This window comes from Gnatocerus cornutus, chromosome 4 (assembly GCF_029298725.1).
Source record: "Gnatocerus cornutus isolate USDA-ARS CGAHR chromosome 4, icGnaCorn1.1, whole genome shotgun sequence".
NCBI lineage: Eukaryota > Metazoa > Arthropoda > Insecta > Coleoptera > Tenebrionidae > Gnatocerus > Gnatocerus cornutus.
Genome location: NC_142236.1, coordinates 2339900 through 2365766, shown reverse-complemented (window position 1 = coordinate 2365766; position 25867 = coordinate 2339900). Strand labels below are relative to the sequence as shown.

Genomic DNA, 25867 nt, shown 5'->3' with positions numbered 1-25867 from the left:
GGAGACCCAACCAAAATCTCCCAAAACCGCAAAAATTCAAAAACACGCAAGTTCCGCATAATAATTTATTTATTTGTAAAAAATTCAATGTAATATAAAACATTACAATTCATATATACAACACAGTATAAATTTATCCTATATACAATCTAACCTCACACTTAGACCTTACTGAGATCGGACAATTGCAATACAAACCAACAATATCACAACTTTACATTCTTTTCTCTTTCCTTACTACCTTTTCGGCTTAAATCTAGACATATAAAACTCGCAGTCTGTACAATACAAATTTGAGGACACCACCGCCTTCTTCCTACACAAATTACACTTCGTTTTCCCCGTTGGCACACTATTATTGGCGTTATTTACAATAATGGGCGTGACTACCGCTTTGGGCGTGGGTGACTCCGCCCCTCCTTTCGTCCCCGGCTCGAAACTCACAGTCTTCTTCAAAAGTTGCTTGGGAGGGAGTGCTTGTTGATACGGCGAGTACTTCTGATAGTTGATTGGTTCTTCCATGTGAGTGGGCGGGACTCGCGTATCCTGGTAGTAGTGTCCAGGCACTGATTGATAAGGGGAGGGATTTGTGGGCGGTAACGTAGCATCGTAGTTCTGTCTCGCGTATTGGTAGTTGTAGTTCGAACTTAAATTAGACGGAGACGGGGAAGGTGGGTGTTGGTACTGAAGGGGATTCGGCGACTGTCTAATTGGCGCGTAGGCGGGACGTGGGTACTCAGGATACGAATACGGTTTGTACTGTTGAGGTGCTGGGGCGTAGGTTGGTTGAGGGGGCGGGGCGTACGTCGGTACGTAATGTTGTTGGGGAGGTGACACGTAGCTTTGGGGCGGTGCCACGTAGCTTTGTTGTGGAGGCGTCACGTAGTTTTGTTGAAGAGGCGGAGCGTAAGCTTGTTGGGGCGGAGTATAGTGTTGCTGAGGCGGAGTTTGTCGCAGATACGCAGGGGAGTTCTGCGGTATCCTCTGATACGGAGACGAACGGTACGGCGAGGGGGCGCTAGTACCATAAACTTGTCTTTCGTACCCCACGTAGGGGTTCTCCGCCTCGCAGATGGTGACCGGGGAGGCCGCGCTCGTCTTCAGGAGGTTGTCCATGGAGTTCCTCCTCACGTAGAGGGCGCTCTGATTGTACTCTTCTTTGTCGTTGGTGTTAACTTCCGGCTCCATTTCCTGTCGCAACGTGCGAACTTCTTGTCTTATGGCAGCAGTCTCTGGTTTGTTCATCGCCGAGCGAAGCACCCTCTCCAGGATGGGGTTGGGGATGTAACTATCATCTTCTTGTTCCTCCGCGGTGGCGACTAAAATCACTTGATCGCAGAACGACACGCTCTTCTTCTTTCCCAACTTCTTCTTGGATTCCTCTTCGGTCTTCGCGTCTTCAATCTCAGGTACGATTGTGTCTTCTTCTCTTTTCCGCGCGGTTACCACGCCTGGTTGCACTTGAATGCTTTCAAACTTTGTCGCCAAATCCTTGACTGAAGTTTTTTCTTCTTGCGGTGGTACGTCGACCCCTTGCGCTTCTGTCTGTTTCCTCATTCGCAGCGCTGCTTGTTTCGCCTGCAACTCCTTCAACCAGGTGTCTCCTGAAGACCTCAGAGGTTCTTTCACCTCAATCTCCTGCGTGAGAATTTCCTGGCGCTTGTTCTGCAACTGCGCCAGGAGACTCCCTGGAGACGGCGTCGGTGGCGGCGAAGGTTCCTTCAAGTGTTCGTCAAGAGCGGAGAGATCCAGTGGGGGCGGTGGTGGAGGAAACTCCTCACTAGGTTGTCGCGAGTGCACCGCTGACCCCAACGGACTGGGATATGGGGGCAGATCTAGATGCGCGGGGGCGCAATCCACCTCATCGACGTCCATCCTCGCCTTGTCTTGTTCTTGATGGACATCCGCTCTCGTCACCACCGTGTTCGAATTGGGGGTGTGGAACAAGACGTGGTGGTAGCTGTACGGCAACGACACCGGCGCCTGGGCGTAGTTCTCATAAAGGTGGTGGTACTGCAGGGGTCGTTCTCTTTTATCTTCAAACACTTCTCCGGTCAACTTAGCGGTACTAAGCTGGGAAGTCGTTCTGAGTGGCGGCGGCGGCGGTACTTTCGCCGCGGTGAGAATCTTCCCCGCGCTACCATGGAAGCTCTTCCTCATGAGTTTACTTCTTTCCAAGTTAGGATTGGTACTGTTTCCTGTGAACTCCAAGTGACCTTCTGAGAGGTACCCGCACATGGTGGCCGCCGGCTCCGCCTTAAGACCGACCCCACTGTCATCCACCGTCTTCTGCTCGTTATCACGATTCGTTTCTGATAAGTCCGGCATGCTGCGGTTCTTCCGTTTAATCAACCCCCCCATGAGCAACTTCCTTCGGATCTTGTGCTGCTTCTTCGACTTGTCGTCTTTAGTCTTCTCCTTCTTCAGAGTGTCTTTCCCGGTGACGATCTCAGGCGCGATGGAGAAGTCGCCGGTGATTTTATTCCGGTCTTCACTCCGCGAGCGCTTCTCCCGCTTCTGGTCTTTGTTCTTCGACCTAGAGAAGATACTCCGGGACTCCCGCCCTGGAGGTTTATCATACAGAACGTAATCGTCGTCTTCGATGTTAACGATCTTCTTCAGCGCGTCTTTCTTCTTCGGCAGCGTCGCGTAGATTTCTATACTTTTCGTGGTTGGCTTCTCCGGAGCTGGTGCCAGCAACTCCTTACTGTTCTGCCTAGAGTGAAGCCCCTTGTCCCTGGAGCTCTGCCTGGAGTGTTTACCACTCCCACTGCTCCCTTCGCGAGTGTGACGGATCTCCGGCGCCACGTCCTTGGAGACCATCTGCGAATTCTGCGTCATCCTCCGGTGTAAACTCCGCGCCCTCATAATACACGTGTTGTGTTTCATCCGCGCTAAAGTAAGAGTCTGGGGGTTGTTATAAGGGGCGTCCATGGCTGCCCTGGCCTTGGTGGCAGCGGCGTTGCACAACGCCAACGCGAGAACCAAATCGTGATCGTCCTCCAACTGCCGCGACTTCACCAGGAGTTCGTCGGCTTCGTCGCAGAGAACATCACAACTCTGACTTACTTGAGGCGTTGTGTTGTAATCTTCGGGAATTTTAGCGAGATGCCCCATCTTCATCAAGTGCTGGATCGTGGTCATGGTGGAGCTGTCGTTGGAGGAGAGGGAGTAAGAGTCGTACCCCACGTCGTAGACCCCGCTGCTGTTACTACTCGAAGATTCGTTGCGGGGAGGAACTCCCGAGGAATCTGGGGGGACCTTGCCAACGAGGTACAAATACGGGTTCTCCATGGTGGTGGAAGAGGAAGAAGAGGCGCTGTTGCGGTCACTGCTCCAGTTACCCGAGTCCCGCGTCCTGGGGATATTCGGGTAGTCGCGGAAAAGGCCTTCAGTGCCTGAAGACGAGCCGTTGCTGAGAGTTCGGTGGATGTTCAACGGCTTCTCGAGCGATTTCCTGGTGATGTACTCGGGGTCTCGTCTCGGCAGGTCTCCGTCGACGACGTCCACACCACCACCGCGATAGAGGTTGCTTTGAATGACCGAGAGGTTCTGGTACTCGTTGTACGGCCGTGGGAGCGGCGGTTTCGAGTCGGGATTCGGCGTAATAGCCCTCCTAGTATTCCCAATATTCGGCTTCTCTGGGCTTGGCGTCACCGAGCGCCTCAACACCGCCTGGTTCGTGGGGCTTTTCTTAACTTTCTCGTAAAACGGGATGACTTGCTTGGGGGCGTTTTCCGTGTTCACGGGGGTGCCATCGGGGAGCGCGTATAGGAGCAACAAGGGTTGGTATCGCCCCTTCCTGCATTTCTCCACGACTTGGTCCCATCGTGGCCCCACTTCTCTCACGGTAGCGTCATCGAAGTAAATCCACACGCGGAGTTTCGTGTGGAAGAAGAACGTGGAGTAGTGCTTGCCGTAGTAGGTGACCACTCCGACGAGGTTGTGCACGCAGGTCTCCGCCCAGCGACTATCAACAACGGTGTTGAAAACCTCGCTCAATCTTAGTGTGGTACCGATGGTGGAGAAAACTTCCATGATGTGCTCCAAAGTGGGGCGTTCCGAATTCCACACCAAACCCACGGAGACGATCTCGGGGCGGTTCATCAGAGTGCGGCCGATTTGGATGACCGCGCCACAATTACTCTAGAAACAAACAATCAGAAGAGTTAACAGTTGGTGGAGAGGACTTACCGGGCAGACGCGGACGTCGCCCATGCTTCCAGCTTTTCGAAGAAGTTGCCCAAAGGGTTCGATGATTCCCTGGGGGCGCGTCGTTCGGACTTGGTACACCAGAGTCGAAGTGGAGACGTAGTGAACCATCTAAACAAAACTGTTAGATTTGTTATACCTGGGGGGGTTAGAATCGTACCTGTGTGTACGAAAGGGGCTCTGAAGTGGCCCCACAAGAATTACACACGCTTTGTTCAACCAGCGTCATCGCGAACTTCTGATGTGGAATGCAATGTCGAGCGTTGCACATGTCTTCAGCTTCACCATGCGCAATATGCATGTGGATCCGAAGAAGCATGTTTTCGAAGCACTCAGCAGCGTCGTCCATGAACCCCAATTGGAAACGCTGCTGGTCGAAGAAACTCTCAGCGAGAGCGCGTCGGAGGGCGTCCGGGGGGAGGGCGGTTTCATTGGAGAATTGCAATTGGGAGAAAAGTTCCTGGAAGAAATGTTTTATCAATAAAGTGACTCATGAGCAGGTGGTCGTACCGTTAGGTATCAAATCGAATTAGATTGGAAAAACGCGATTGGATTTGCCCACGCCGGATTTAATCATGTGGGTACTCAAGAGCGTAAATTATGGAGTTTATTCGCGACTGTTAGAGCGGTAACTGCCTAGTTCTTAAGAAAAAGGAGCGACTTCCATTCAAGCGTTCGAGATTCTATTACTTTGGGTCATTTAGTTTAGTTAGCACGTCGCAGGATTTCCGGGGGAGGTTACACCATCGAGCGATTAACTGGAGCGGTCGCAGGGGGGCCTTTCACTGTCATTTTCTCAGAAATACCAACATGTGAAAAATACAAGGCCTCTTGCCACTTATAGAGAGATAAAAAAAAACTCATCCTTAGTTGGCTCTGGAATTTTAAACCATGTCTTTGATTGCAAAACAGTCTTTTGTTTCAGTCAAGGAATTTGACGATGTCAAACTGAAAATTTTGTGAAAATTTTAATGAACGATTTTGACAACGCTGTCATGTTTGATTCATATCGCAAAAAATTCTCTTATGAAAAACTAATCACAATTTGATCTTTCGATAGTCATTTTCTCAGAGTTACCAACATGTAAAAATACGCAAGGCCTATTGACATTTAGATGTCATTTTTTCCAAGCTACTAACATGTAAAAAAATCCAAGGGCTCTTGATATTTTGACGTCATTTTCTCAGAGCTACCAACATGTAAAAAAAATCCAAGCCTATTGACATTTAGATGTCATTTTCTCAGATATACCAACATGTAAGAAAAGCAAGGCCTATTGACATTTTGACGTCATTTTCTCAAAACTACCAATATGTAAAAAAATCCCAGGCCTATTGACATTTAGATGTCATTGTCTCAGAGCTACCAACATTTAAAAAAATCCAAGGGTTATTAACATTTAGATGTCATTTTCTCATAGCTACCAACATGTAAAAAAACGCAAGGCTATTGACATTTTGACGTCATTTTCTCAGAGTTACCAACATGTAAAAAAAAAGCAAAGCCTATTGACGTCATTTTCTCAGAGCTACCAATATGTAAAAAAAATCCGAGGCCTATTGACATTTATGTCATTGTCTCAGAGCTACCAACATTTAAAAAAATCCAAGGGCTCTTGGCATTTAGATGTCATTTTTTCAGAGCTATCAACAAGTAAAAAATCCAAGAGCAATTGACATTTTGACGCCATTTTCTCACAGCTACTAACATGTAAAAGAATGTAATGTCCATTGATGTTATTTTCTCGGGCTACCAACATGTAAAAAAACGCAAGGCCTATTGACATTCAGATGTCATTTTCTCCGTGCGTCCAACATGTAAACAAACGCAAGGCCTCTTGAAGTTTAGATGTCATTTTCTCAGAGCTACCAACATGTAAAAAAACGCAATGCCTAAAAAAAATCCAAGCCCTGTTGACATTCTGACGTCATTTTCTCAGACCTACCAACACGTAAAAATGCAACGCCCCCTGAAAACTGCTCTAAATTCCCCCGGAAATGCCGCCGTGATTCAGCGCCGGAGTCGTGACCGCGGCCAAATATCAGAGGTGAAGAAAAGTGTCGTAATTGCAAAACTCTCAGATTAGTTCTTTGGTTATTGCGAGTGTTGGGTTTTACCGTTGCAGCCGGTTTAAGCGAAGACTTTTTGCTTTGAAATTGAAATTGATATTGCGGGTTTTTTGTAGAAATCTCGAAGATATGTGCTCGAAATTCCCCTTTTAGAGACGATGAGTCAATTTAGTGATTAGTCGCTATTACAAAGTTGAAAAAGTTTGATGGGAAATTGCGCGCATCCTTTGCATTAGCGGAGGAAGCGCGGAGTTGTTTTGGTACGCCTGCAAATTTGTATTTTATCAATAGACAGAATTCTAAAGCTCAACCTAGAAATAATTCAAGTTTGGTGGGCAAAAATTCACCATATAAACCTAAGAAACCTCGACATTTAGGAAACCTAGATCTTTTGAAGAACTGCGTTGTTGGAGAAACCTGAAAATCCGTCCCAAAACCTTGGAAACTTGTCATCAGAATTTCCAAGTCCTTTCGCAATTTGCCCTCTGGCACGGCATCCATACAACGCAAAATCTCCAACCTTGGACCACCTAGCTCTTGCAAATTCCAACCCACCAGCATATGTTCATTCGCTCTAATTACCGCAAACATTAAAATCACCACACAAACTTCCCAATTCGGTCAACACCAATAACCAGGTCCATCGAGCAGACATTCGCTCTAGGCATCTTCAAGTAGGTTGCACGTAACGGAATCGTGCACATCTTCAAGGGACATAACCTTTTGCCGCCGCGAAACAAAGAACTTTTCTTATACCACACTCACTTGAAGTTTGCTCTTCGTTTCTTCATCCAAAACTCCATCATTGTCACTTTTGGGCTTCTCACTAACTTTGAGTTTGTTCGCGGGCTGCTGGGGCTTTTTGTACCGAAATTTGTTGATCATTTTGAACGCGAAGCCGTCGCATGCCACTACCTTTCACTCTAGCGCACTGAGACTGACTGAACTTTCGATAGAACGAGCGCGCTTAGTCCCCGCGAACCTTTGCAGGTAGGTCATTGAGGTGGCTGTTGGGGTAGGCGAGAGGTAAACGGGGGGTAAACAACCCGCGAAAACCGGAAACGGGGCTGTTATGCCACCTGTGGAGAATTTTGCGAGGAAAAGAGAGGGACCAAAGTGGCGCCCTGGGGTGCACCCACGGATTTCCTAATCGACTGGCGCCACTTCAATGACAATTCGTACCAAGAAAAAACTTTCTCGCGTCATTTCTACTCGGTCAAAATTTTTGGAAAGCTCGCAACAAAGAACCATAGAGCACAAAGCGCGCATTTAAATCGCGAAAGAATAGAACCAGTCTTGTGATCGTCACGACCGGAGTTATCGTCACGATTTCGTGCCCTTGACCAAAGAAGTCTCCACTGACCCGAGCTGTGATCCATAAAAACCCACAGAAATGTAAATATGTACAAAGCCCCCACACAAACTCAATTGTTTAGCACGGATTGACACTATTTGTGCAGTTGATTGCTCAATTATGGCGCCGCAGCGCCCCACAACCGGTCCAATTCTATCTCCTATATGTTTTTTCGCATCGACTCCATTGCGTCATCTATAAATTCCAACTAGCTATTTGTCACACCTTTAATTTTTACATAACCGTACGCTTATATTCTACTTCGTGGACCTTTAAATGCATCGACCAGACGGTTTTTCGGCGTGGTTTCCACATCGCTTCGTGGTAACTTTGCTGGTTTACTACGACTACCAGTGATTTGTATTCTTCCTCGAGCGGTTCTCTCAACCAATCAACATCGAGGTCAACCGGTCAGAGTTAAGTTACTGTACGCGGAGAAGAAGTAGATGGCGTTTTGTGTTGGAGGGAAAGTCAATGCGGTGTTGCCAGGTTTGTGCTTACCTTGAGAGCGCAGAAGATGCAGGAGTCCGCCATACAAGCGTGCCCGGAAAGGTCCCGGAAACTGCGCCGGAAGATATCCAGATGCCATAACACCTGTAAAAGAGGGCACGTGTCAGACACATGTTGCAGAGAGTCAATAAAGAGGGTTACAAGTGGTTGCATTGTTAGGGCGCTGCGGCTGAGACGCGGATAAATTAAATAGATTTTTAATTTTCATTTTAATTTTAATTGCAATTGACTATTCTGAAAATTTCAAATGTTAAAAGTACTTCTGGGGAACTGGAAAGGTTACAAGCTGTAATAAACAACGCGAGAAAGGAAATAACATTCACAATTGTATAATATAGTAATCTAGAGATAAAAATTTATAAAGCTATGTCAATCTCAAAAAACTAAAAATGATAAGAATACTCAAAATACAAAATATGAGAATACTATAAATACATAAAAAATTGCATATTATAAGTCTGAGTATGGCCAAAAGTTTCTCTTTTTGAGAATAACCACCGAAAAATGAGAATTTAAGAATGCGAAAGTTGAGAATATAAAATAAAATAGAGAGAAAGATTGTTCAAATTGTTTATAATTGAGATATTAACAAAATGAAGATCAAAATCTAAGAATAATCTCAAGAATGATTCTGTCAGAAATTCAAAAATATGAGAATACCCTTCGAAAAGTGAGAATGACCATCAAAGGCTTAAGAAAATCATGAAAAAGTGAGAAAAACTGAGAATACATCAAAGAATTCTGTAAAAAGTGAGAATTTCAGAATACGAAAGGTGAGAATCCAAAAGGAAGATTCTCCAAATTGTTTATAATTGAGAGAATGACAAAATAAAGAACAAAATCTGAAAATAATCTTAAGATTGAGTCTTTGAAAAACCTCAAGAATATGAGAAAACCCTTCGAAAAGTGAGAATGAGCATCGAGGTGTTAAGAATATCATGAAAAAGAATACGCTTAGTAATTCTGTAAAAAGTGAGAATTTGAGAATAGGAATGTTGAGAATATAAAAGGAAGATTGTCCAAATTGTCTACAATTGAGAGAATAACAAAATTAAGATCCAAATCTAGAAATAATTTTAAGATTGAGTCTCTCAAAAACCATAAAAATAAGAGAATACCCTTCGAAAAGTGAGAATGACCATCAAAGGCTTAAGAAAATCATGAAAAAGTGAGAAAAACTGAGAATACATCAAACAATTCTGTAAAAAGTGAGAATCTGAGAATAGGAAAGTTGAGAATACAAAAGGAAGATTGTCCAAATTGTTTATAATTGATAGAATGACAAAATAAAGATAAAAAATCTCCGAATAATCTCACGATTGAAACTCTCAAAAACGTCAAGAATATGAGAATACCCTTGGAAAAATGAGAATGAGAATATCATGAAAAAGTGAGAAAACTGAGAATATCGCAGCAAAGAATAGACCAAATAATACTGCAAAAGTGAGAATAAGAGACTACGAAAGTTGAGCACAGAAAAACTGAGAAATAATTGACCACAACCTTCGAGGACTTTGAAGGTGATCGCCAAAATCTACAATTCGCCAACAATGGACCTAAAAAACGTGAGAATCCCACAAAAAATCATAAAATTTGAACAGCAACAATCCCAAAATCTTAATTTCCTTTTAAACATCCAGACGTATCATTTATAGATAATAACTCCATCATCTTGTCACCGGAACCTCCATTCATCCTCAAGATATTATCTAAATGAGTGATTAAAACAAATAAACTCAATTTAATGTATTCATTCATCATTAGCAGCCATTATAACGCAATTACAAAAGCACAACAACAACGAAATCTTATCTCAAGAAAATCTCAACCCCACATCCTCTCCCTAAATTATTTTCAGAAGTTCCACTCTACACTTTCACGTTTCTTATCTCGAAATGACATAACGTTGTTATGAAACTGTATCAAAAGCACGATTTGCGGTCAATTTATATAAAACATGGATTTTTCTCACGTTCTCTAGGTTTCCACGTTCGCACAGCATTGAACTTGGTATCAACACGAAACGTTAATTAATTAATTATTTTCGTAATTACCCCGCAATTAGAAATTAGACGGAAGCGTGTGCAAGTGCGTGCAATTAGTCTGGCGTCTGAAGATGGCGACCATATAGTTCGAAACGTTGTGGGATTTTTATTGGTATTCTCGAGTGGGAAATTTTCGTGCAAACATGAACATAAAAATTACCATCCGTGTTTACACTCATTTTTGATTCCACAGAGATCGTGATGAAGTACATGAATTTCAATTACAATAACAATGGTACTGATTTATTACCAAGTATTGTATGACCACGTGAGTGTTTTCTCTAATTTAAATAAAAATAAATAATTTGATCATGTTATTGACACTGAAATGAATCAGAGCGATCAATAGAGGGCCACTTGTTGCCCAAACAAATTGATAAGTGATAAGATAAGGTGAGTCACCCGGAACCGGGAAACTCTTCGGAAAATTGAAAATTCCGTTTGGCAACTCTGCCCAAAGTCGTACCTTACAAACTTGGAGTAGCGCCTTCGACCTGTGGATCTTCCCCTTCATTTTTCACAACACCCTGTACATTTCCACACGTTTTTTTCAAGAAAACAGCCACTTTTTCGCGCACATCTGGGGAAAAACCGCGCACTAAACAGAGAAGCGGCTAAGACGTGGTACCTGTAATACAGGTGTAACGAAGCGGTGAGACGGGAAGTCGGATCAAGGCGGCCATTATACCAACAATGGGCGAGGGGGGCGGTGGGAAAAGAAACCCATCGTTTGCACCACGAGGCGAGGGTCTGGGGCGAGCGGAGCGAGCGTTGATCATATATCAGTCTTTAGATTAGATTAGATTCGGGGCTCCGAACTGACTTGGTACAGTTGGTAGGCAGTGGTACCAACCAACCGGAACCCGCGGGTGCCAGACAGAGTACCAACGCGAAGACACCGGAACAATAGAGCCGCGATTACTCACACATTACCGTTTCCATTATTCGGCGGTTTTTAAGTTCTCGCGGTGGTACCAGGTGCGAGGAACAGGTGTGATGACTCATGCAACCCTCTAATTTGATTAGAAGCAACAGATGCATTTATTTCGATGCAACCGCCATCTTGTTCAATAAAAAAGCTCATCGAGCACGAGATGAAGTACCGTGTTTGGAAACTGGTACTGCCTCAGGCGGTTACGTTACCAATAGTACTATCAACTACGATCACAGCGCGTGGACGCCATCTTCTATTCCCGCGCTTTCGATGAAGATGGGAATTTAGAGGGTTTATGACTGCAAGTGTGAAGAACAGTTGGAGGATTTTCATGAGGTGTTAAGAGGACGGTACTAACGAAATTTTATTAGCGTGGTGATGGACGTGGAGCAGATGCGGGCGAAGGTCGGGATTTACGGAAAAAAGTCCAAATTCAGGGTCTAAAATGCCCAAAAAGCAACCCGAAACTGCCCCAGTTTCCCGAAAAGGTACCAAACCTGCCAATTACCGAACAATAGCCTGTAAAATTTAGCAATCTCAGCCACGTGCTCCGCTCACTCCGACCAAACAGAAGCGTTCTTTGTCCTTTGTTATGTCTGGAGTCGGTCATGTATCAGTTTCAGGACCGGTTCCAAGCAACATTGCAGCCGCAACCACTAAGAAATTCAAAATAAATCGCAGCGCGCTCGGAAATTTCCATAGACACCCAATCCCCCGCATAATTTACCATCATAACGACAAAAGAACACATTTCCTTCCGCAATTACATCGAGATCTGTTATTATCGAATCCAGATCAGAAGTGAAAGTGCGATTAAAAGTCCTTGCAATGATTGTTGATTGTTTTAAACAAAAGAAAATTGACGCTGATCGTCAGAATTAATGAAAAGTTCAAACAAAACGCCACAAAAGATGACCTCTAAGGAGAAACGAGTTAGATGTGACCTCAGAGGTGAGGTCAGAGGCCAAAAACTTCCTTTTCTAGCGTTTGACACACAATTAACGATTATGCGACGTATAGTGTGTTGCCTATCCTCCAGGCAAATTTTAATTTGGTAACATTGAAGTGTAGTTCACTGAACGAATCTGCATAAATTCGCGGGGCGCCCACACTGAATTGCATTCGTACCAACTTAACGAAACGTCACTGTTATCATTGCCTTGAACTTGCGGTGTTTATCCGCATTCCTCTCATAATCATCGAAAATAAAACAAAAATCCAACTCGTCTAACTGGAGGCAAGGTTGCAGCAGTTTCTCACTTTTTTCCTCAAGATCACAAGACCATGTAGATTTGATTAAAAGCATTGTACTGACGCCCAATTTGAATATAATGTGAATTAATATCGTGTTATTTAAGTATAAAATTAGAAGACGTTGTGGGAAAGTGCGCTAGTGCGTATCTACCCCACCGTTCATGTGAACCGAGTCGCTTTCGATCTTGGGAAAACGCAAACTCCCTATCTGGTTACAATTTTTTCAAGTTGGCAACCATCTTAATTCCACAAGCTCCTTAGATCGTGTTTTTTGGGCCTCTGCACCCCTCAATTACGTAATTATCTAGAAGTCTGACCCTGTCTGCCTTATAATCGCGTCGGCTGGGCGTCGACACTTGCTCACTGTCATTTGTGGCATGCGAGAAAACGCAGTGCTACCACCCTAAAAACTAGCTCAAAAATCACTTTCCCATAAGGTTAATACAGTCCGTTTGAACAATATACCGGAAACGACTCATTTCGTATTTTCGGTCGTATTGTAGGATCTTGGGAAAACGGAACCATGAATCATTTCATTAGATGATAGCGTTGATTAGGGACTTATAGCAACCCGAAGAAGACACCCCTTGACTGTTAAATACGACAGTTGAACCGGAAGTGACGATTGTGCAGGACTAACGTGCTTATCTTAATTACAATTTCCGTAAGCTTTGACCCGTGACAGTACCTGTAACAATCAACTTGTCTTTGACCCTTTTTCGTCACACTGCACTTGTTTTGCTGCAGACATTCATCTGGGAACGCCGACAATGTCGAATCTGGTGGTGCTTCGGGGGGTTAATAGTAAACCCAGTTGACATACATATACCTAGTAAATATTATGGCCACATTATGAGAGGGCCGGGCAGTACTAATCCTTGCGATTAGGGACCATAAATGAGCACGAAATGAGTGCGGGCCTATTCAACCATCGGTCAACCTCTACCTAGAAATTTGTCGGCTGCAATTTACAACACCCAGTTTTATTTCTATGAGTGGTTTGACTTAAGCCATAAAATGTTTACTAGGTATATGTCAACTGAGGTTACTATATAGGGTTGAGAAGCCTAGAAATCCCACAGGATCTCCAACAGAGTCATAAAGATGCTTCAAGAATCATAAAAGAAGAATCCCTAGAAAACTAGAAAAGTCAAAAATATTGTATAATGGAGATCAAAACCTGGGAATAACCACAAGATTGAGTCTCTCTAAAACTTCAAGAATATGAGAATATCCTTCGAAAAGTGAGAATACGTCAAATAATTGTGTAAAAAGTGAGAATTTAAAAATAGGAAAGTTGAGAATATAAAAGGAAGATTGTACAAATTGGTTATAATTGAGAGAATGACAAAATGACGATTAAAATTTCAAAATAATTTCAAAATTGAGTCTCTCAAAAATCTCAAGAATATGAGAATATCCTTCATAAAATGAGAATGACCATCCAAGACTTGAGAATATCATGAAAAAAAGAGAAAAACTGAGAATACATCAAATAATTCTGTAAAAAGTGAGATTTTTAGAATAGAAAAGTCGAGAATATAAAAGGAAGATTGTCCAAATTGTTTATAATTAAGAGAATGACAAAATGAAGATCAAAATCTGGGAATAATCTCAAGATTGAGTCTCTCAAAATCCTCAAGAATATGAGAATATTCTTCTTAAAGTGAGAATGACCATCGAAGGCTTGAGAATATCATGAAAAAGCGAGAAAAACATAGAATACATCAAATAATTCTTTAAAAGTGAGAATTTGAGAATAGGAAAGTTGAGAATATAAAAGGAAGATTGTCCAAATTGTTTATAATTGAGAGAATGACAAAAGGAAGATCAAAAGCTGGGAATAATCTCAAGACTGAGTCTCAAAAACCATAAAAATAAGAGAATACCCTTCGAAAAGTGAGAATGACCATCGAGGGCATAAGAAAATCATGAAAAAGTGAGAATACTTCAAATAATTCTGTAAAAAGCGAGAATTGGAGAATAGGAAAATTGTCAAAAAAAAGGAAGATTGCCCAAATTGTTTATAATTGTGGTGGTGCTTTGGACGGTTTACAGTGCTGAGAATCTCAGAAATCCCACAGGATCTGAGAATCCCGTAGGAACTCGAAATAATTTGTGTGATCCTTTTCCGTCACACTGCACTTGTTTTTCTGTAGAAATTCAACTGGAAAAGTCGACAATATTGACAGTGCCATCGCGGAAAGCCGAGAAGTTATGCATAAATTACTGAATTCGCCGGGAGCAAATTCTGAAATGGTTCGAACCAGTTTAGTAATTAAAAAGGCACACAGGTGGATAAATCGGAGCCGGCAGCCTTGCAGAAATAAAATTTGAAAAGTCACGTAATTTCGTCGTTTTGAAGTTAAAGGTAATAGTTCCCATGACACCGCAATAATAGTCAAAATAAACAAGTTATGCCCACTGATTTTGTCGTGATTTCGGAGCCACTTTTTGACTTTTTTTGGTGGTGGAGTTAGAAAGCGTTCCTTCGCCTTTTTGGTTTTCTCCATGGGAACTAATTAACTCAACCAATAATCTCCATAAGTCCCTCTTAATTAAAAGTTAAATGCCCCGAGTGGGTTACCAGTCTGTGAGAACCGCAGTTTCCTTCTTTAAACTCCTCAAGCACAACGAAGACGTTGTGAAGTACCACTCAACTTATCAATCTCAAGAAGTTAGGTGTTAAATTCAAGCCAACGTAGCCTGACAAAACGGATATTACTCGTACAATTTCCTCCAAAACGATTACAGAATCAATTAAGAAACCCATTGGAGCGTCGTCTTTGAAAAAACCTGCCGTTTGGTATTAGATTATCCAGCAGGAGATGCTTCCTGCGGTCGCAGGATGCGTTTTTTCTTCCGCTCGTGCGATGGTTTCGATTTAGTCCATCGAGGCACGAGAGCCCCCAGAGGCGAGGTAACAACCGGACGTTCAACTCAAAATCTCAGATTTTCGAAATATGAGAAATCCGATGGTTTTATGATAATTGCCGCGTTATTGAGAACATAATTTAATTGCGAGGCAGCTCGCAGTCCCATTATGGTAATTAATTATTGGGTTGCGTCCAGTGGCGGCACAACCAACAATTAACTAAAATTCACTTTGATGGGTTCATTTGCGCATTGTAATAATGTAATAATAATCACATTCCTGCGGCGCGAGACCTAGAAAATGCACACCTGTGTCGTTGCAAAACTGTACTTTTTTTATATGGTACTAAATCACCGCTAAAACTTGTTATTTATGATAAGTTGGGATTAGAAATGATAATGATACGACTGCCGGAGGGGGATTTTTAAAAATTTTGATTAAAAGAAACAGATTTTAAACGAGTCTGGGACACTTAACGTTGTTTTCGGAATTCTTAAATAGTTAATTAAGACAAGACAAAAAGTGGAAGTTGTTATCTTCGACGGATGTTTATTACCAATCGGTGAACTTCCGAATTTCACAAATTTTTTATTGATTCATTCAGAATTAATTAGTCAGCGGCGACAAAAATATTTTAACTGCGACCAACAGCTAAGAGCAACTCCAAAAATACAGTGAATCTTTAGCTAGAAACTGTTAAATTTGCGTCCTGAAGAAATAGTTAATATCTGACGGCAACACTCCCAAAAACGTCTTTAATTTTAACAATAAAAATTTGGAAATTTCCATACGCTTTAAGTTGATGAAGTACCAAAATTTGACAGAAAAATTTGTTGTTTATCACCGTTAATTTGGCGTCGCGACGCCTAAGAAGTGGATTTATGAGTTTTTGTGGAACCCTCGCCAATTCAAATACGTTTACACTATTTTTAGAAGATTTGCTTTATCTAAACACAGAATTTTCAAGTTTTCTTGAACTAACAATAAGAAACAAATTTTTGGAAATAAAGTCAAAAAAAGGAAAATTTTTAAACTCCTATTTCAAGTCAAATTTTCTATTTTTTTTTGCAAATATCGATTTTAGAAAAACTGCTAATTTTCTAAGGACGAATTTTTGAAATAATTGCAGAATTCTTGCATTGATGGAAGAGAAGTTTTGGAAGTCTCATCTCAAATTATTTTTTCTAATTTCTTATGAATGTAGATTTCAGGAAAATTGTCTGCTTTTAGTAGATTTTCTCTATTTAAACACATAATTTTGAAATAATCCAAATAATCATAGAACTAAAAAGCAAACAAAGTTTTAAAATCAAAATTATGAAAAGAAAAAAAATCATTGATCTGTCTTTGAAGAAACAGAAACAACGACCTGAAGATTTCTAAATAATTCTTAAAAAATCCTTAAAGAAATCCAAAAAAATACAAAAAGTATCAAGAAGCAATAAAATCTTAAGAATCTAAAAAATAACTAAACAGAGAGATTAATAAAATGAAGATCAAAATTTGAAGATAATTTCAAGATTGAATCTCTTAAAAACCTCAATATTATGAGAATGCCTTTCGAAAAGTGAGAATAACCATCAAGGGTTTAGGAATATCATGAAAAAGTGATAAAAACTGAGAATACCGCAGTGTGGACCTGAGAATAGATCAAATAATACTGTAAAAAGTGAGAATTTGAGAATACGAATGTTGAGAATATAAAAGAAAGATTGTCCTGTTAATAATTGAGAGAATGACAAAATAACGATGAAAGTCTGAAAATAATCTGAGGCGTGAGATTTTAAAAAACCACAAAAATATGAGAATACCCTTAAAACAGTGAGAATGGCCATCGAGGCTTAAGAAAAATCATGAAAAAGTGAGAAAAACTGAGAATACGTCAAATAATTCTGTAAAAAGTGAGAATTTGAGAATAGGAATGTTAAGAATATAAAAGAAAGATTGTCCAAATTGTTTATAATTGAGGAATGACAAAATGAAGATTAAAATCTGAGAAAAATCTCAAGATTGAGTCTCTCAAAAATCTCAAGAATATGAGAATACCCTTCGAAAAGTGAGAATGACTATGGAGGGCTTGAGAAAATCATGAAAAAGTAAGAAACACTGAGAATACGTCAAATAATTTTTCCTAATTTGTATTTTAAACATTTCTAAGTTGCTATTCTAACATTCCGTATCGAAATGGATATTCAAGCACTGAAAACGAATACAAAAATAGCGAAAATAGCTTTGTTACAAGAACAAATTAAGAAAAGTAGGATAAAAACCTCGTTCATAAGGCCATTAAGGCACTCATCCATTATAAAACTCGCGGCTTTGCCGTATAAACTTAGATTCGTGCCTTAAATTTGCCTTATGAAACTCGGTGTTTTAATATACTATTGTAAAAAGTGAGAATTTGAGAATAGGAAAGTTGAGAATATAAAAGAAAGATTGTCCAAATTGTTTATAATTGAAAGAATGACAAATTGAAGATTCAAATCTGGGAATAATCTCAAGATTGAGTCTCTCAAAAACCTCTAGAATATGAGAATACCCTTCGAAAAGTGAAAATGAGCATCGAGGGCTTGAGAATATCATGAAAAAGTAAGAAAATTGAGAATATCTGACCATGGATCTGAGAATAGATAAATAATATTGTAAAAATTGAGAATTTGAGAATACGAAAGTTGAGAATATAAAAGAAAGTTTGTCCAAACTGTTTATAATTGATAGAATGACAAAATGAAGATCACAGTCTGAGAATAATCAGAGGATTGTCTCTCAAAAACCTCAAGAATAAAATAAAAAATAAAAGAAACAACGACCTGATTTCTAAAAAATCCTTAAAAGATCCTTAAAAAAGTCCAAAAAAAAAGACATAAGGAGTTCCAAGAAATAACAAAATTTGAAAAATCTGAAAAATAACTAAACAAATTTTTTAACTGTTCTGAATTTTCAAAGACCTCAACAAATTCTTAAGTATCCAGAAGAATTCAAGAATCGTCATGCATCCAAAAAAATCCTTTCAAAAATTTAAGGAAACATGAGGATTTGGAAAAAAGCTGAAGAATGTTGAAAATTCCTAAAATATTTTAAAGAGTCCCAAAAAAATCCCCAAAATTGTAAAAAATTCTCAAATTGATATAAGAAACCAAAAGAATGTGTTAATAATTCGTATGAAGATGAATTTTGATAAACGCGAGCGTGTTTCACGTTTTGGACACTAGAAATTAAAAATTAATAATTAAAGTAAGACATTGTTTTTCCGTTTTCTGTGCCTCAAAAATTACATAAAACTCGCGTCCCCTAAAGTGGTTCTCAAACTCGTTAACATTCCACACCAAATTTTGTAACTGACCCGAATAAGTTCATTATAGCTGGGCGTTTCTCATTCAGACCCACAACTGTATTTTATCCATCGTAAAATATCTTCTTACCTGCACAGCACTGTTGAGGAAACAATTATTCTGTCCTGGTCCATTTAGCAAGCCCTTGGTGCTGGTAAATGTCATGGAGTCTCTCGAGGGGGTGGCTATCGATAGAGGTAAGGGATGCAAGGAAACAACCGGCGTCGCCATGGCGCTGCTTCTTTATCGTAGGGGATGAGTGGTCTACATGATGTCCTGGAATGATAAATGAGCCATCAAGAAGACGTAGTTCTAACATTAGCAATGGGACAAGTTTTCCAACTTGTTATAATTGTATTGACACTCTCTAGCCTTCGGTAAATCGAGCGAGTTTCCGTTTCTCTGTGACGAATCGTCAATTGGAAGAACTGGGGATTAATAAAATTCAGTTTAATCTAATTTTGCCAACGTTTAATTACTCGAACTTTCTAATTGTGATGTGTATCTGTCGTAATAAACAAAGGATAGTTTTGCAACGGGTAATTACGATGATTATTGAGTAGAATCGATTGTGTTTATTAACAGAGGAATGCGAAGATAATGGTCTGTTTTATCTCAGATTTCCACAGTTAACGAGCGTGAAAAATAACTAAATGCAAGAATGAAAGGAAGTAGCGGCCTTTAACAGTGACACCAGTTGGCAGCCCTGCTCCCAACTGTCAAAAATACAATAACAAAACTGTTGCCAATCTCAACGCTTTCAAGTAATAAAATTCTCTAAATCTAAATCCATCGGCGTCCCTGAACTTATTTGCAATTTAATGGGAGCTGCGACTTTATCGTTAAACACGAAGCAATTTACGCATCATAAACAAACGCCTGTGTAAACAACAATCCACTTTTCGTCATGGAAGGACCATAAAACATTTTCAGATAGACCGGTTTCAGGTAAATAAACCCACAAAATTTGTCAAGTCAGATTTCTCCGTTTCTATTTCGTCCATGCAAAAATCGTGGGTGGGTGTATAGTTTATAAGACCCATTATGACTCGCTTTCATGGGTGGGGCCCTAAACAATGGTCTTATCGAAACTATAACGAGTTTTCGTAATATTTGTCAAGCGAGAGATTTATGCTCCGAGTAAATATTTATGGTCTAAATTTAAAAATACGTCCGAATTTACTCAAGAAGTGTTACCTTTAGCGAAAGATGGAGGTTATTGGGTAAACCCATCGTCGTCCAACAGGTGTTCAACTGCACCTGCACTCTGCACCAACGTTTATTTTTGGAGTATATTGAAATGAAACGATGCTCTATATTTGATTTTGTGTAAATAAATTCGGGTATTTATAAGTTTGATGTGATGGAAGGGGCCCACATGGGCAAGTTTTACTGGAGCAAGGTTTCACGAGATAAGAGAATTGTTGGAACATTGGTGAGGTAAACGAGCAAATATTTGGAGATTTTAAAATGTGGAAAAGGAGAAAATAAGTGAGTCAATATTGGGAAATGGGTGGAAATGGGTGTTTGGCGGGAACTAGCGGACTGGTATTTTAATTTTTGTCAGCCCAGTGTCACTGGTGATTCCAATGGCAAAAAATACTTATTATTAAAATTGTACCTTATCAAATTTGCCACAAAAAAGATCTCGTAATATTTTTCCTAGAAGTTATGATTTTTGAGATATGACAGTATTTTTCAAAAGTTTAAGAATTTTATTCTTTTGTGCTCCAAAGTCGAAACATAGAACTTGGTGCTTTTTTTAGATTGAGGAAGAATTGAGTGAACTTCACCCACGAAATTTTCAGCAACTGGTGAAATTATACTTCTGCAAAATCTTTTTCATGGTACTAATTTTCTTCAAGAACTTTCTAGTTTTTGGGAGATCTCAAAAGAACAGGATGGATTTTATGCACATCTTTCTTGAAATCGTACAATTTAGACTCATTTACCTAAGATTCAGGTAAGATGAACAGAATTACCACATACTGTTGAAAAATAAAACTTAACTTTTGCACGCAAATTTAAAACTATAACTCTTACCACCATTAAAACAATAACTTTTCATTAGTTTTTTATTTAAAATAAATGAAGACAGTTTTAATTGCCTTCTAAACTTCAATTTAGTCTTCATGTCTGTCTTCAGCAACAATCAGCAATAATAAAGTTGGTTATTACCAATATTTAAAACTGGTAATGCACAACATTTTTAACCATTTTGTCACTGTAAAGTTCTTTAGAGTTCTAAAAAGCAATAATGGATTTCGACCATTGATGATAAAACTAGCAAAGTTAGGGAATTTTATTGAAACTGGTGGAAATTTGATTCGGTTCCAAAATAAAAAATTTTTATTTTCCCGAAGAACAAAAATTTCTAAAATTGTTCTTTCTTGTTCTAATATTGTGGCATTTGGCACAATTACTAAACGTGTTGAAAGTAATAACTGCTCTAATTTTGATTGTCTTGGCGTTCAAATTAACAAATTTACAAAATTATACAGAGTCCGGCAACACTTATGTCCACCCTCAAAATCGTCTTTAATTTTAAAGATAAAATTTTGGAAATTTGTATACGCTTATAGTTGACAAAGCTCTAAAAGCTGACGCAAAAATTTGTTTTTTATCACGGTTTGGTTGGCGTCGCGACGCCTAAGAAGTATAATTTTTAGCGAATTTTGAGTTTTTGCGGAAATATTCGCAAATTTTTTTCCAACATAACTGTAATACAAATATCTGAGTTTTTATTTAAATCAAATGCAAATTGTGTTGAAAATTTGCGAAAAAAGCGTTGTTTTATCAAGTTAGTTTTCAAAATTATGACAGTGCAGCGGCAAACTTCGTTTACACCAAAATTTCACAAGTCACTTCATTCACTTTTATAAAGGTTAATTTTGATTAACACGGGCATGTTGTACTTATGGACACTAGAAATCGTTAATTAACATCGACAAAGCGACAATTTCACCAAGTAAGACTTTTGTTACAATCTAAAGCGAGCCAAAGAATAAATGTCATTTGTGACACAAGATGTTGACAGATGGGTGTAAACGTAGTTCCCAGTTTTGACGTGATGAAATTGGAAACTAACTTGATAAAACAGCATTTTTTTCTCACATTTTGAAGACAATTTGCATTGAATCTAAAATAACAACTGACATATTTTTAACATATTTATATTGAAAAAAAATTAAATTAGGGGTTGATATCACAAACCCTTTCAATTACCTAAAAATTACATTTTTAAGGCGTCGCGACGCCAAAACTATCAGTGATAAAAAACAAATTTTTGCGTCAGCTTCTAGAGCTTTGTCAACTGTGGGGGTATGCAAATTTTCAAAATTTTATCTTTAAAATTAAAGACGATTTTGGGGGTGGACACAAGTGTTGCCCTGTATAATAAATGGAAGGAAATTTTAGTTTATCCTCTGCATAAAAATTTCTAAAATTGCTCCTTCTTGCTCTAAAATTTTGAGATTTAGTAAAATTAATAAGTGTGTTGTAAATTATAGTTTTCGACAAATTTTATTGTTTTAGCGTTCAAACCGGCAAAGTTACGTAATTTTTTAGAAAATGCTGACTTTTCTTAATCTTCCTAAGAGTAAACATTTCTAAATTTGTTCTTTTTGGTTCTAATATTTTGGCATTTGGCACAGTTAATAAACATGTTAAAAGTAGTAATTAGTCCAATTTTTATTGTATTGGCGTTAAAACTACCAAAGACACAGAATTCAAGAAAATAAGGAAGAAAATCAGCCTTATGCGAATTATTCCAAGGTTCATGTTTATTTTGCCTGGACTAGGAATTTTGATTTTTGTCTGCCCAGTGAAATCAAGTTCAGTCGTTTCACATGCATGATATTAACCCAATAAATCCAAGCAAGTACAACAAATACACAGGAAGTCTAATATAGCACTGCATAATTTATGATTCATATTTACTGTTAATCGTCTGGTCAAATTAGATCTAGATCAAGATAAAAAAATTACTTTCAGCAAAGATGACCCACGAGTGTAATTTACCTATACAAATCAGTATAAAATTCCTACAGGATAGTATAACCGCGATAAATAACAATTTCCCACCATGAACCATTTCAATGGGAATTAAAGCGTAACCGGTCGATAACTGTCTCATATTAATCCCATTCCAACGACAATAATGTACCAATCTACAGATTTAAAGTACTAAGATCATCAATTTGACTTGCTAATTATATTGATGGGTAGGAAATCTCTGATATCTCAAGGTGATGTTTACAATCGCACAAAAAAAAATTATTTACATGCCATGTTCGATCAGAGTGGCGGAATGTGGGCACTCCTTAACCATGAAGACTTAAAGTGGATTTTTTATGTAATGCTAGAGATCATGTGATATGCATAACGATTATGGGAGACGGGGGAAAAATCGCGTAAGAGTAATGAATGAAAGAGCTCAAAAAACAATCTTTTCATTGTTACGCACGAAACTAAAAGCAGCCGAGCTGAAACAAAACACGATTGATAAAATTACTATCAACGTAAACAAATGAATACTAATTTAACCAAACACGGCTTATTAGGAAAAATACTACCGAATTTATTCCGGTAGGAAGTTCGTTTGCAACGGTATATGAGCACTTCCTATCTATGCACGACTTTAAATCATTACTTTTGGTTCGACGGCTGGTAGACGTTTTAATCGGAATCTGATAAGATTTTTGTGTTGACAGCACTTGCCGGTGATTGGGTCAGTTGATATAGTTATTCAGACCTTATCGCTTTATGGCTACAAATTTACAATTCGCTGTTTATCAACTTTTAGTTAGGCACACTTTAGTCATTTCCATCCAGTAAACAAAAAAAACAATCAACAAGTTACGCAGCAAAACCAGAGCACGATTTCTTTTGTCTCGGGTGTTTTTGTCATCGACGCCCAATGAAATTATTTTTTTTTGGGTATGACTTAATTAACTTAGAAATTTGGCCAATAAAGATCAGATTTGGATGTCTAGCCAATCAGTGGCGAGTTTCGATCGAATTGGTTGCTTGGGTGCGTTTTTTGCTATAAAAACTGCGTTGATAAGAACAATGGGAGCCAATGAGCGAATTCTTTTTTTTTGGTTTTATTAATCCGATTTGAGGAACATTCTAAATTTTGTTAAACAAGACAATTTCTAAAATGTCTCTTTTGTTCTTCAAATTTGGGGAATAAAATATTAAAACTATCAAAGTTGGGTCTGTAATATCTTATAATTAAATTTCTTGATCTTTATAACTATTATTCTAATTTTAACTAATTGATAGCAAGTGGTGTCTACTTTAGTTCTACATATTTTAGTTAATACATTTAAATTTTGTAGTCCTAAAAATGGAAAGAGGGTTAAAACTGGTATCTTCACCAACTTTAACTTTTTATGTTACTTTATAGTTAAAAGTTTGAGTCTGAACTGTAATCATTTATAGGTAGACTTTAATTCTGTGCTTCGTAACTATAAAACCGATAAACTAATTCAAATGGATTTTAGTTGATTTGTAGCTAGTGGTGGCTCGTGTTGGATTTATAGCTAGTGGTTTTTGTTACAGGGTTACCAAGATTTAAAATTTGAAAAAAAAAATTGCCAAAGCTTGTAGTTTTACCAATTTGAACATTCTTATGTCATTTTATAGTTAAAGGTCAAGTCTGAAATGTAGTAATTTATAGTTAAAAATTCTAACATTTGTTTCGTTTGTTGGATAATTATATAATTTCGTACAGTTAATAACGAAGCTGCAAAAAATGTCCTCCCCAAATTTGGTTGTTATGGAATTAAAACTGCCGGAACTACAGCAGTCAATATGAACTACTAAAAATTTTAGGTTCATCCGAAAAATGAAAAATGCTAAAATTTGTCTCGTCTGTTGGAAAATTATGAAATTTCGTACAATTAATAGTCAAGGTATAAAAAGTCTCCTACCCAAATTTGACTGTTGTAGCATTCGAACTGCCAGAACTACAGCCTTCAAGATAAACTGGTAAAACTTTTAGATTTTATCAATGTTTTTTGTCCTGTAAGTTTAAAACGATAAAAGATAGTAATGCATTTGTCAACGCGTCAAAAGAGTCTGAAGTGTAGTAATTTATAGTTAAATTGCAAAGACCCAAAAAATGGATAAACCGAATAAATTTTAGTTAATTTATAACTAGTAATTACACAACAAATAAAAGGATTTAAAGAGACATTGTGCGCTCCATAATTCTCAAACCAAATAAACCGATTTTACCATAATCGCGTCACTTCACAGTCGCAACTCCAATTTATTATGATTTCAGCCGATTCGCTGTGCAATGAAGTCTTTTTTAACAGTCCAAAAACTCGATTTTTAAAACCGGTAAACCAGCGTCGTCTTACATAAATCCAGCTGAGCGTTTATTAAAATTTCTCGGTTTTTAGAAACCGATTTTCACCGCTGTTGGCAAAACGTTGCACCTTGATCTTAAACTTTCAAGAAAATAAAGTTTCCCTCTTAAATTTCGTGTTTATCTCCGTACTAAAAATATTCCCAAGCATTGCTTCATTGTAAAATAAACAAACTGAAAAGTTGAGAAAACTAAAAACTTGCGAAATCACCAACACATGTCACCAAGCTCGAACGAATTTCTTTCCCAAACTCGCATTGTGTTATTACACTTTTGGCCGGCAATAAATAAAACCCACACGAATGTGACAGTTATAATTCGGCATATTTTTCGTTTTTGGTGGTCTTACCGGCAGTTTCGCCTAAATCCAAAATCGAGAAATCCAAAAATGGAAATCACTTCACTTAAATGCCGTTTTGGCGTTCATTTCCTTCACAAACCGTAAAAATCGTGTTTTCACGGCGCGCAACACTACAGCTCAACGTACGACCGACAGTTTAACCTCCGTCTTACAAAGCTCGGCGTCTTTCGACCCAACTCTCCCTCCCTCACGATGACCGTGATTCTTCCATGGTCGTTTATTTTACCTGTTGATGGTACTATGCGTGTGCGTGCGATGGGTGGCAAGGTACAGAAGCTTCAAACTTGCCCCGATCTTGCGGGGAGGTGATGGGTTACTGGAAATGGGCGCAGGTGGCTTCAGGGCCGCGGGATTTTGGGGATTATGCACAAAACCACAGTGCAAGTCTCCTGGGCCCCCCTGCCCCAATCCCATGGTACTGCCTATACTTGTACTGTAAATTACCGTACCATTAACATTCCTCTACCACTAGATAATTATATCCTGCACCCATTACTATCCTCGAAAAAAATATAATTACCCCGTTTGTCTAAGAAGTCAT

General features: G+C 39.1%; 1 protein-coding gene across 3 annotated transcripts; it reads right to left on the bottom strand.

The window, feature by feature from the left end:
- Positions 1-51: 51 nt before the first annotated feature.
- ec (ubiquitin specific peptidase echinus) lies at positions 52-25536 on the bottom strand. Of its 3 annotated transcripts, XM_088033615.1 has the most exons (6): positions 25315-25536; positions 18677-18862; positions 8138-8230; positions 4373-4672; positions 4195-4323; positions 52-4146 (listed from the first exon to the last, which is right to left on the bottom strand). In XM_088033615.1, the coding sequence occupies exons 2-6, from the start codon at positions 18815-18817 to the stop codon at positions 238-240; spliced, it is 4572 nt and encodes a 1523-aa protein (XP_087889741.1). In that variant the 5' UTR covers positions 18818-18862; positions 25315-25536; the 3' UTR covers positions 52-237. The 3 variants fall into 3 exon arrangements, with proteins under 3 accessions (XP_087889741.1, XP_087889742.1, XP_087889743.1); XM_088033616.1 differs by lacking the exons at positions 18677-18862; positions 25315-25536 and adding an exon at positions 10658-10790; XM_088033617.1 differs by lacking the exons at positions 8138-8230; positions 18677-18862; positions 25315-25536 and adding an exon at positions 7048-7244.
- Positions 25537-25867: the final 331 nt, after the last annotated feature.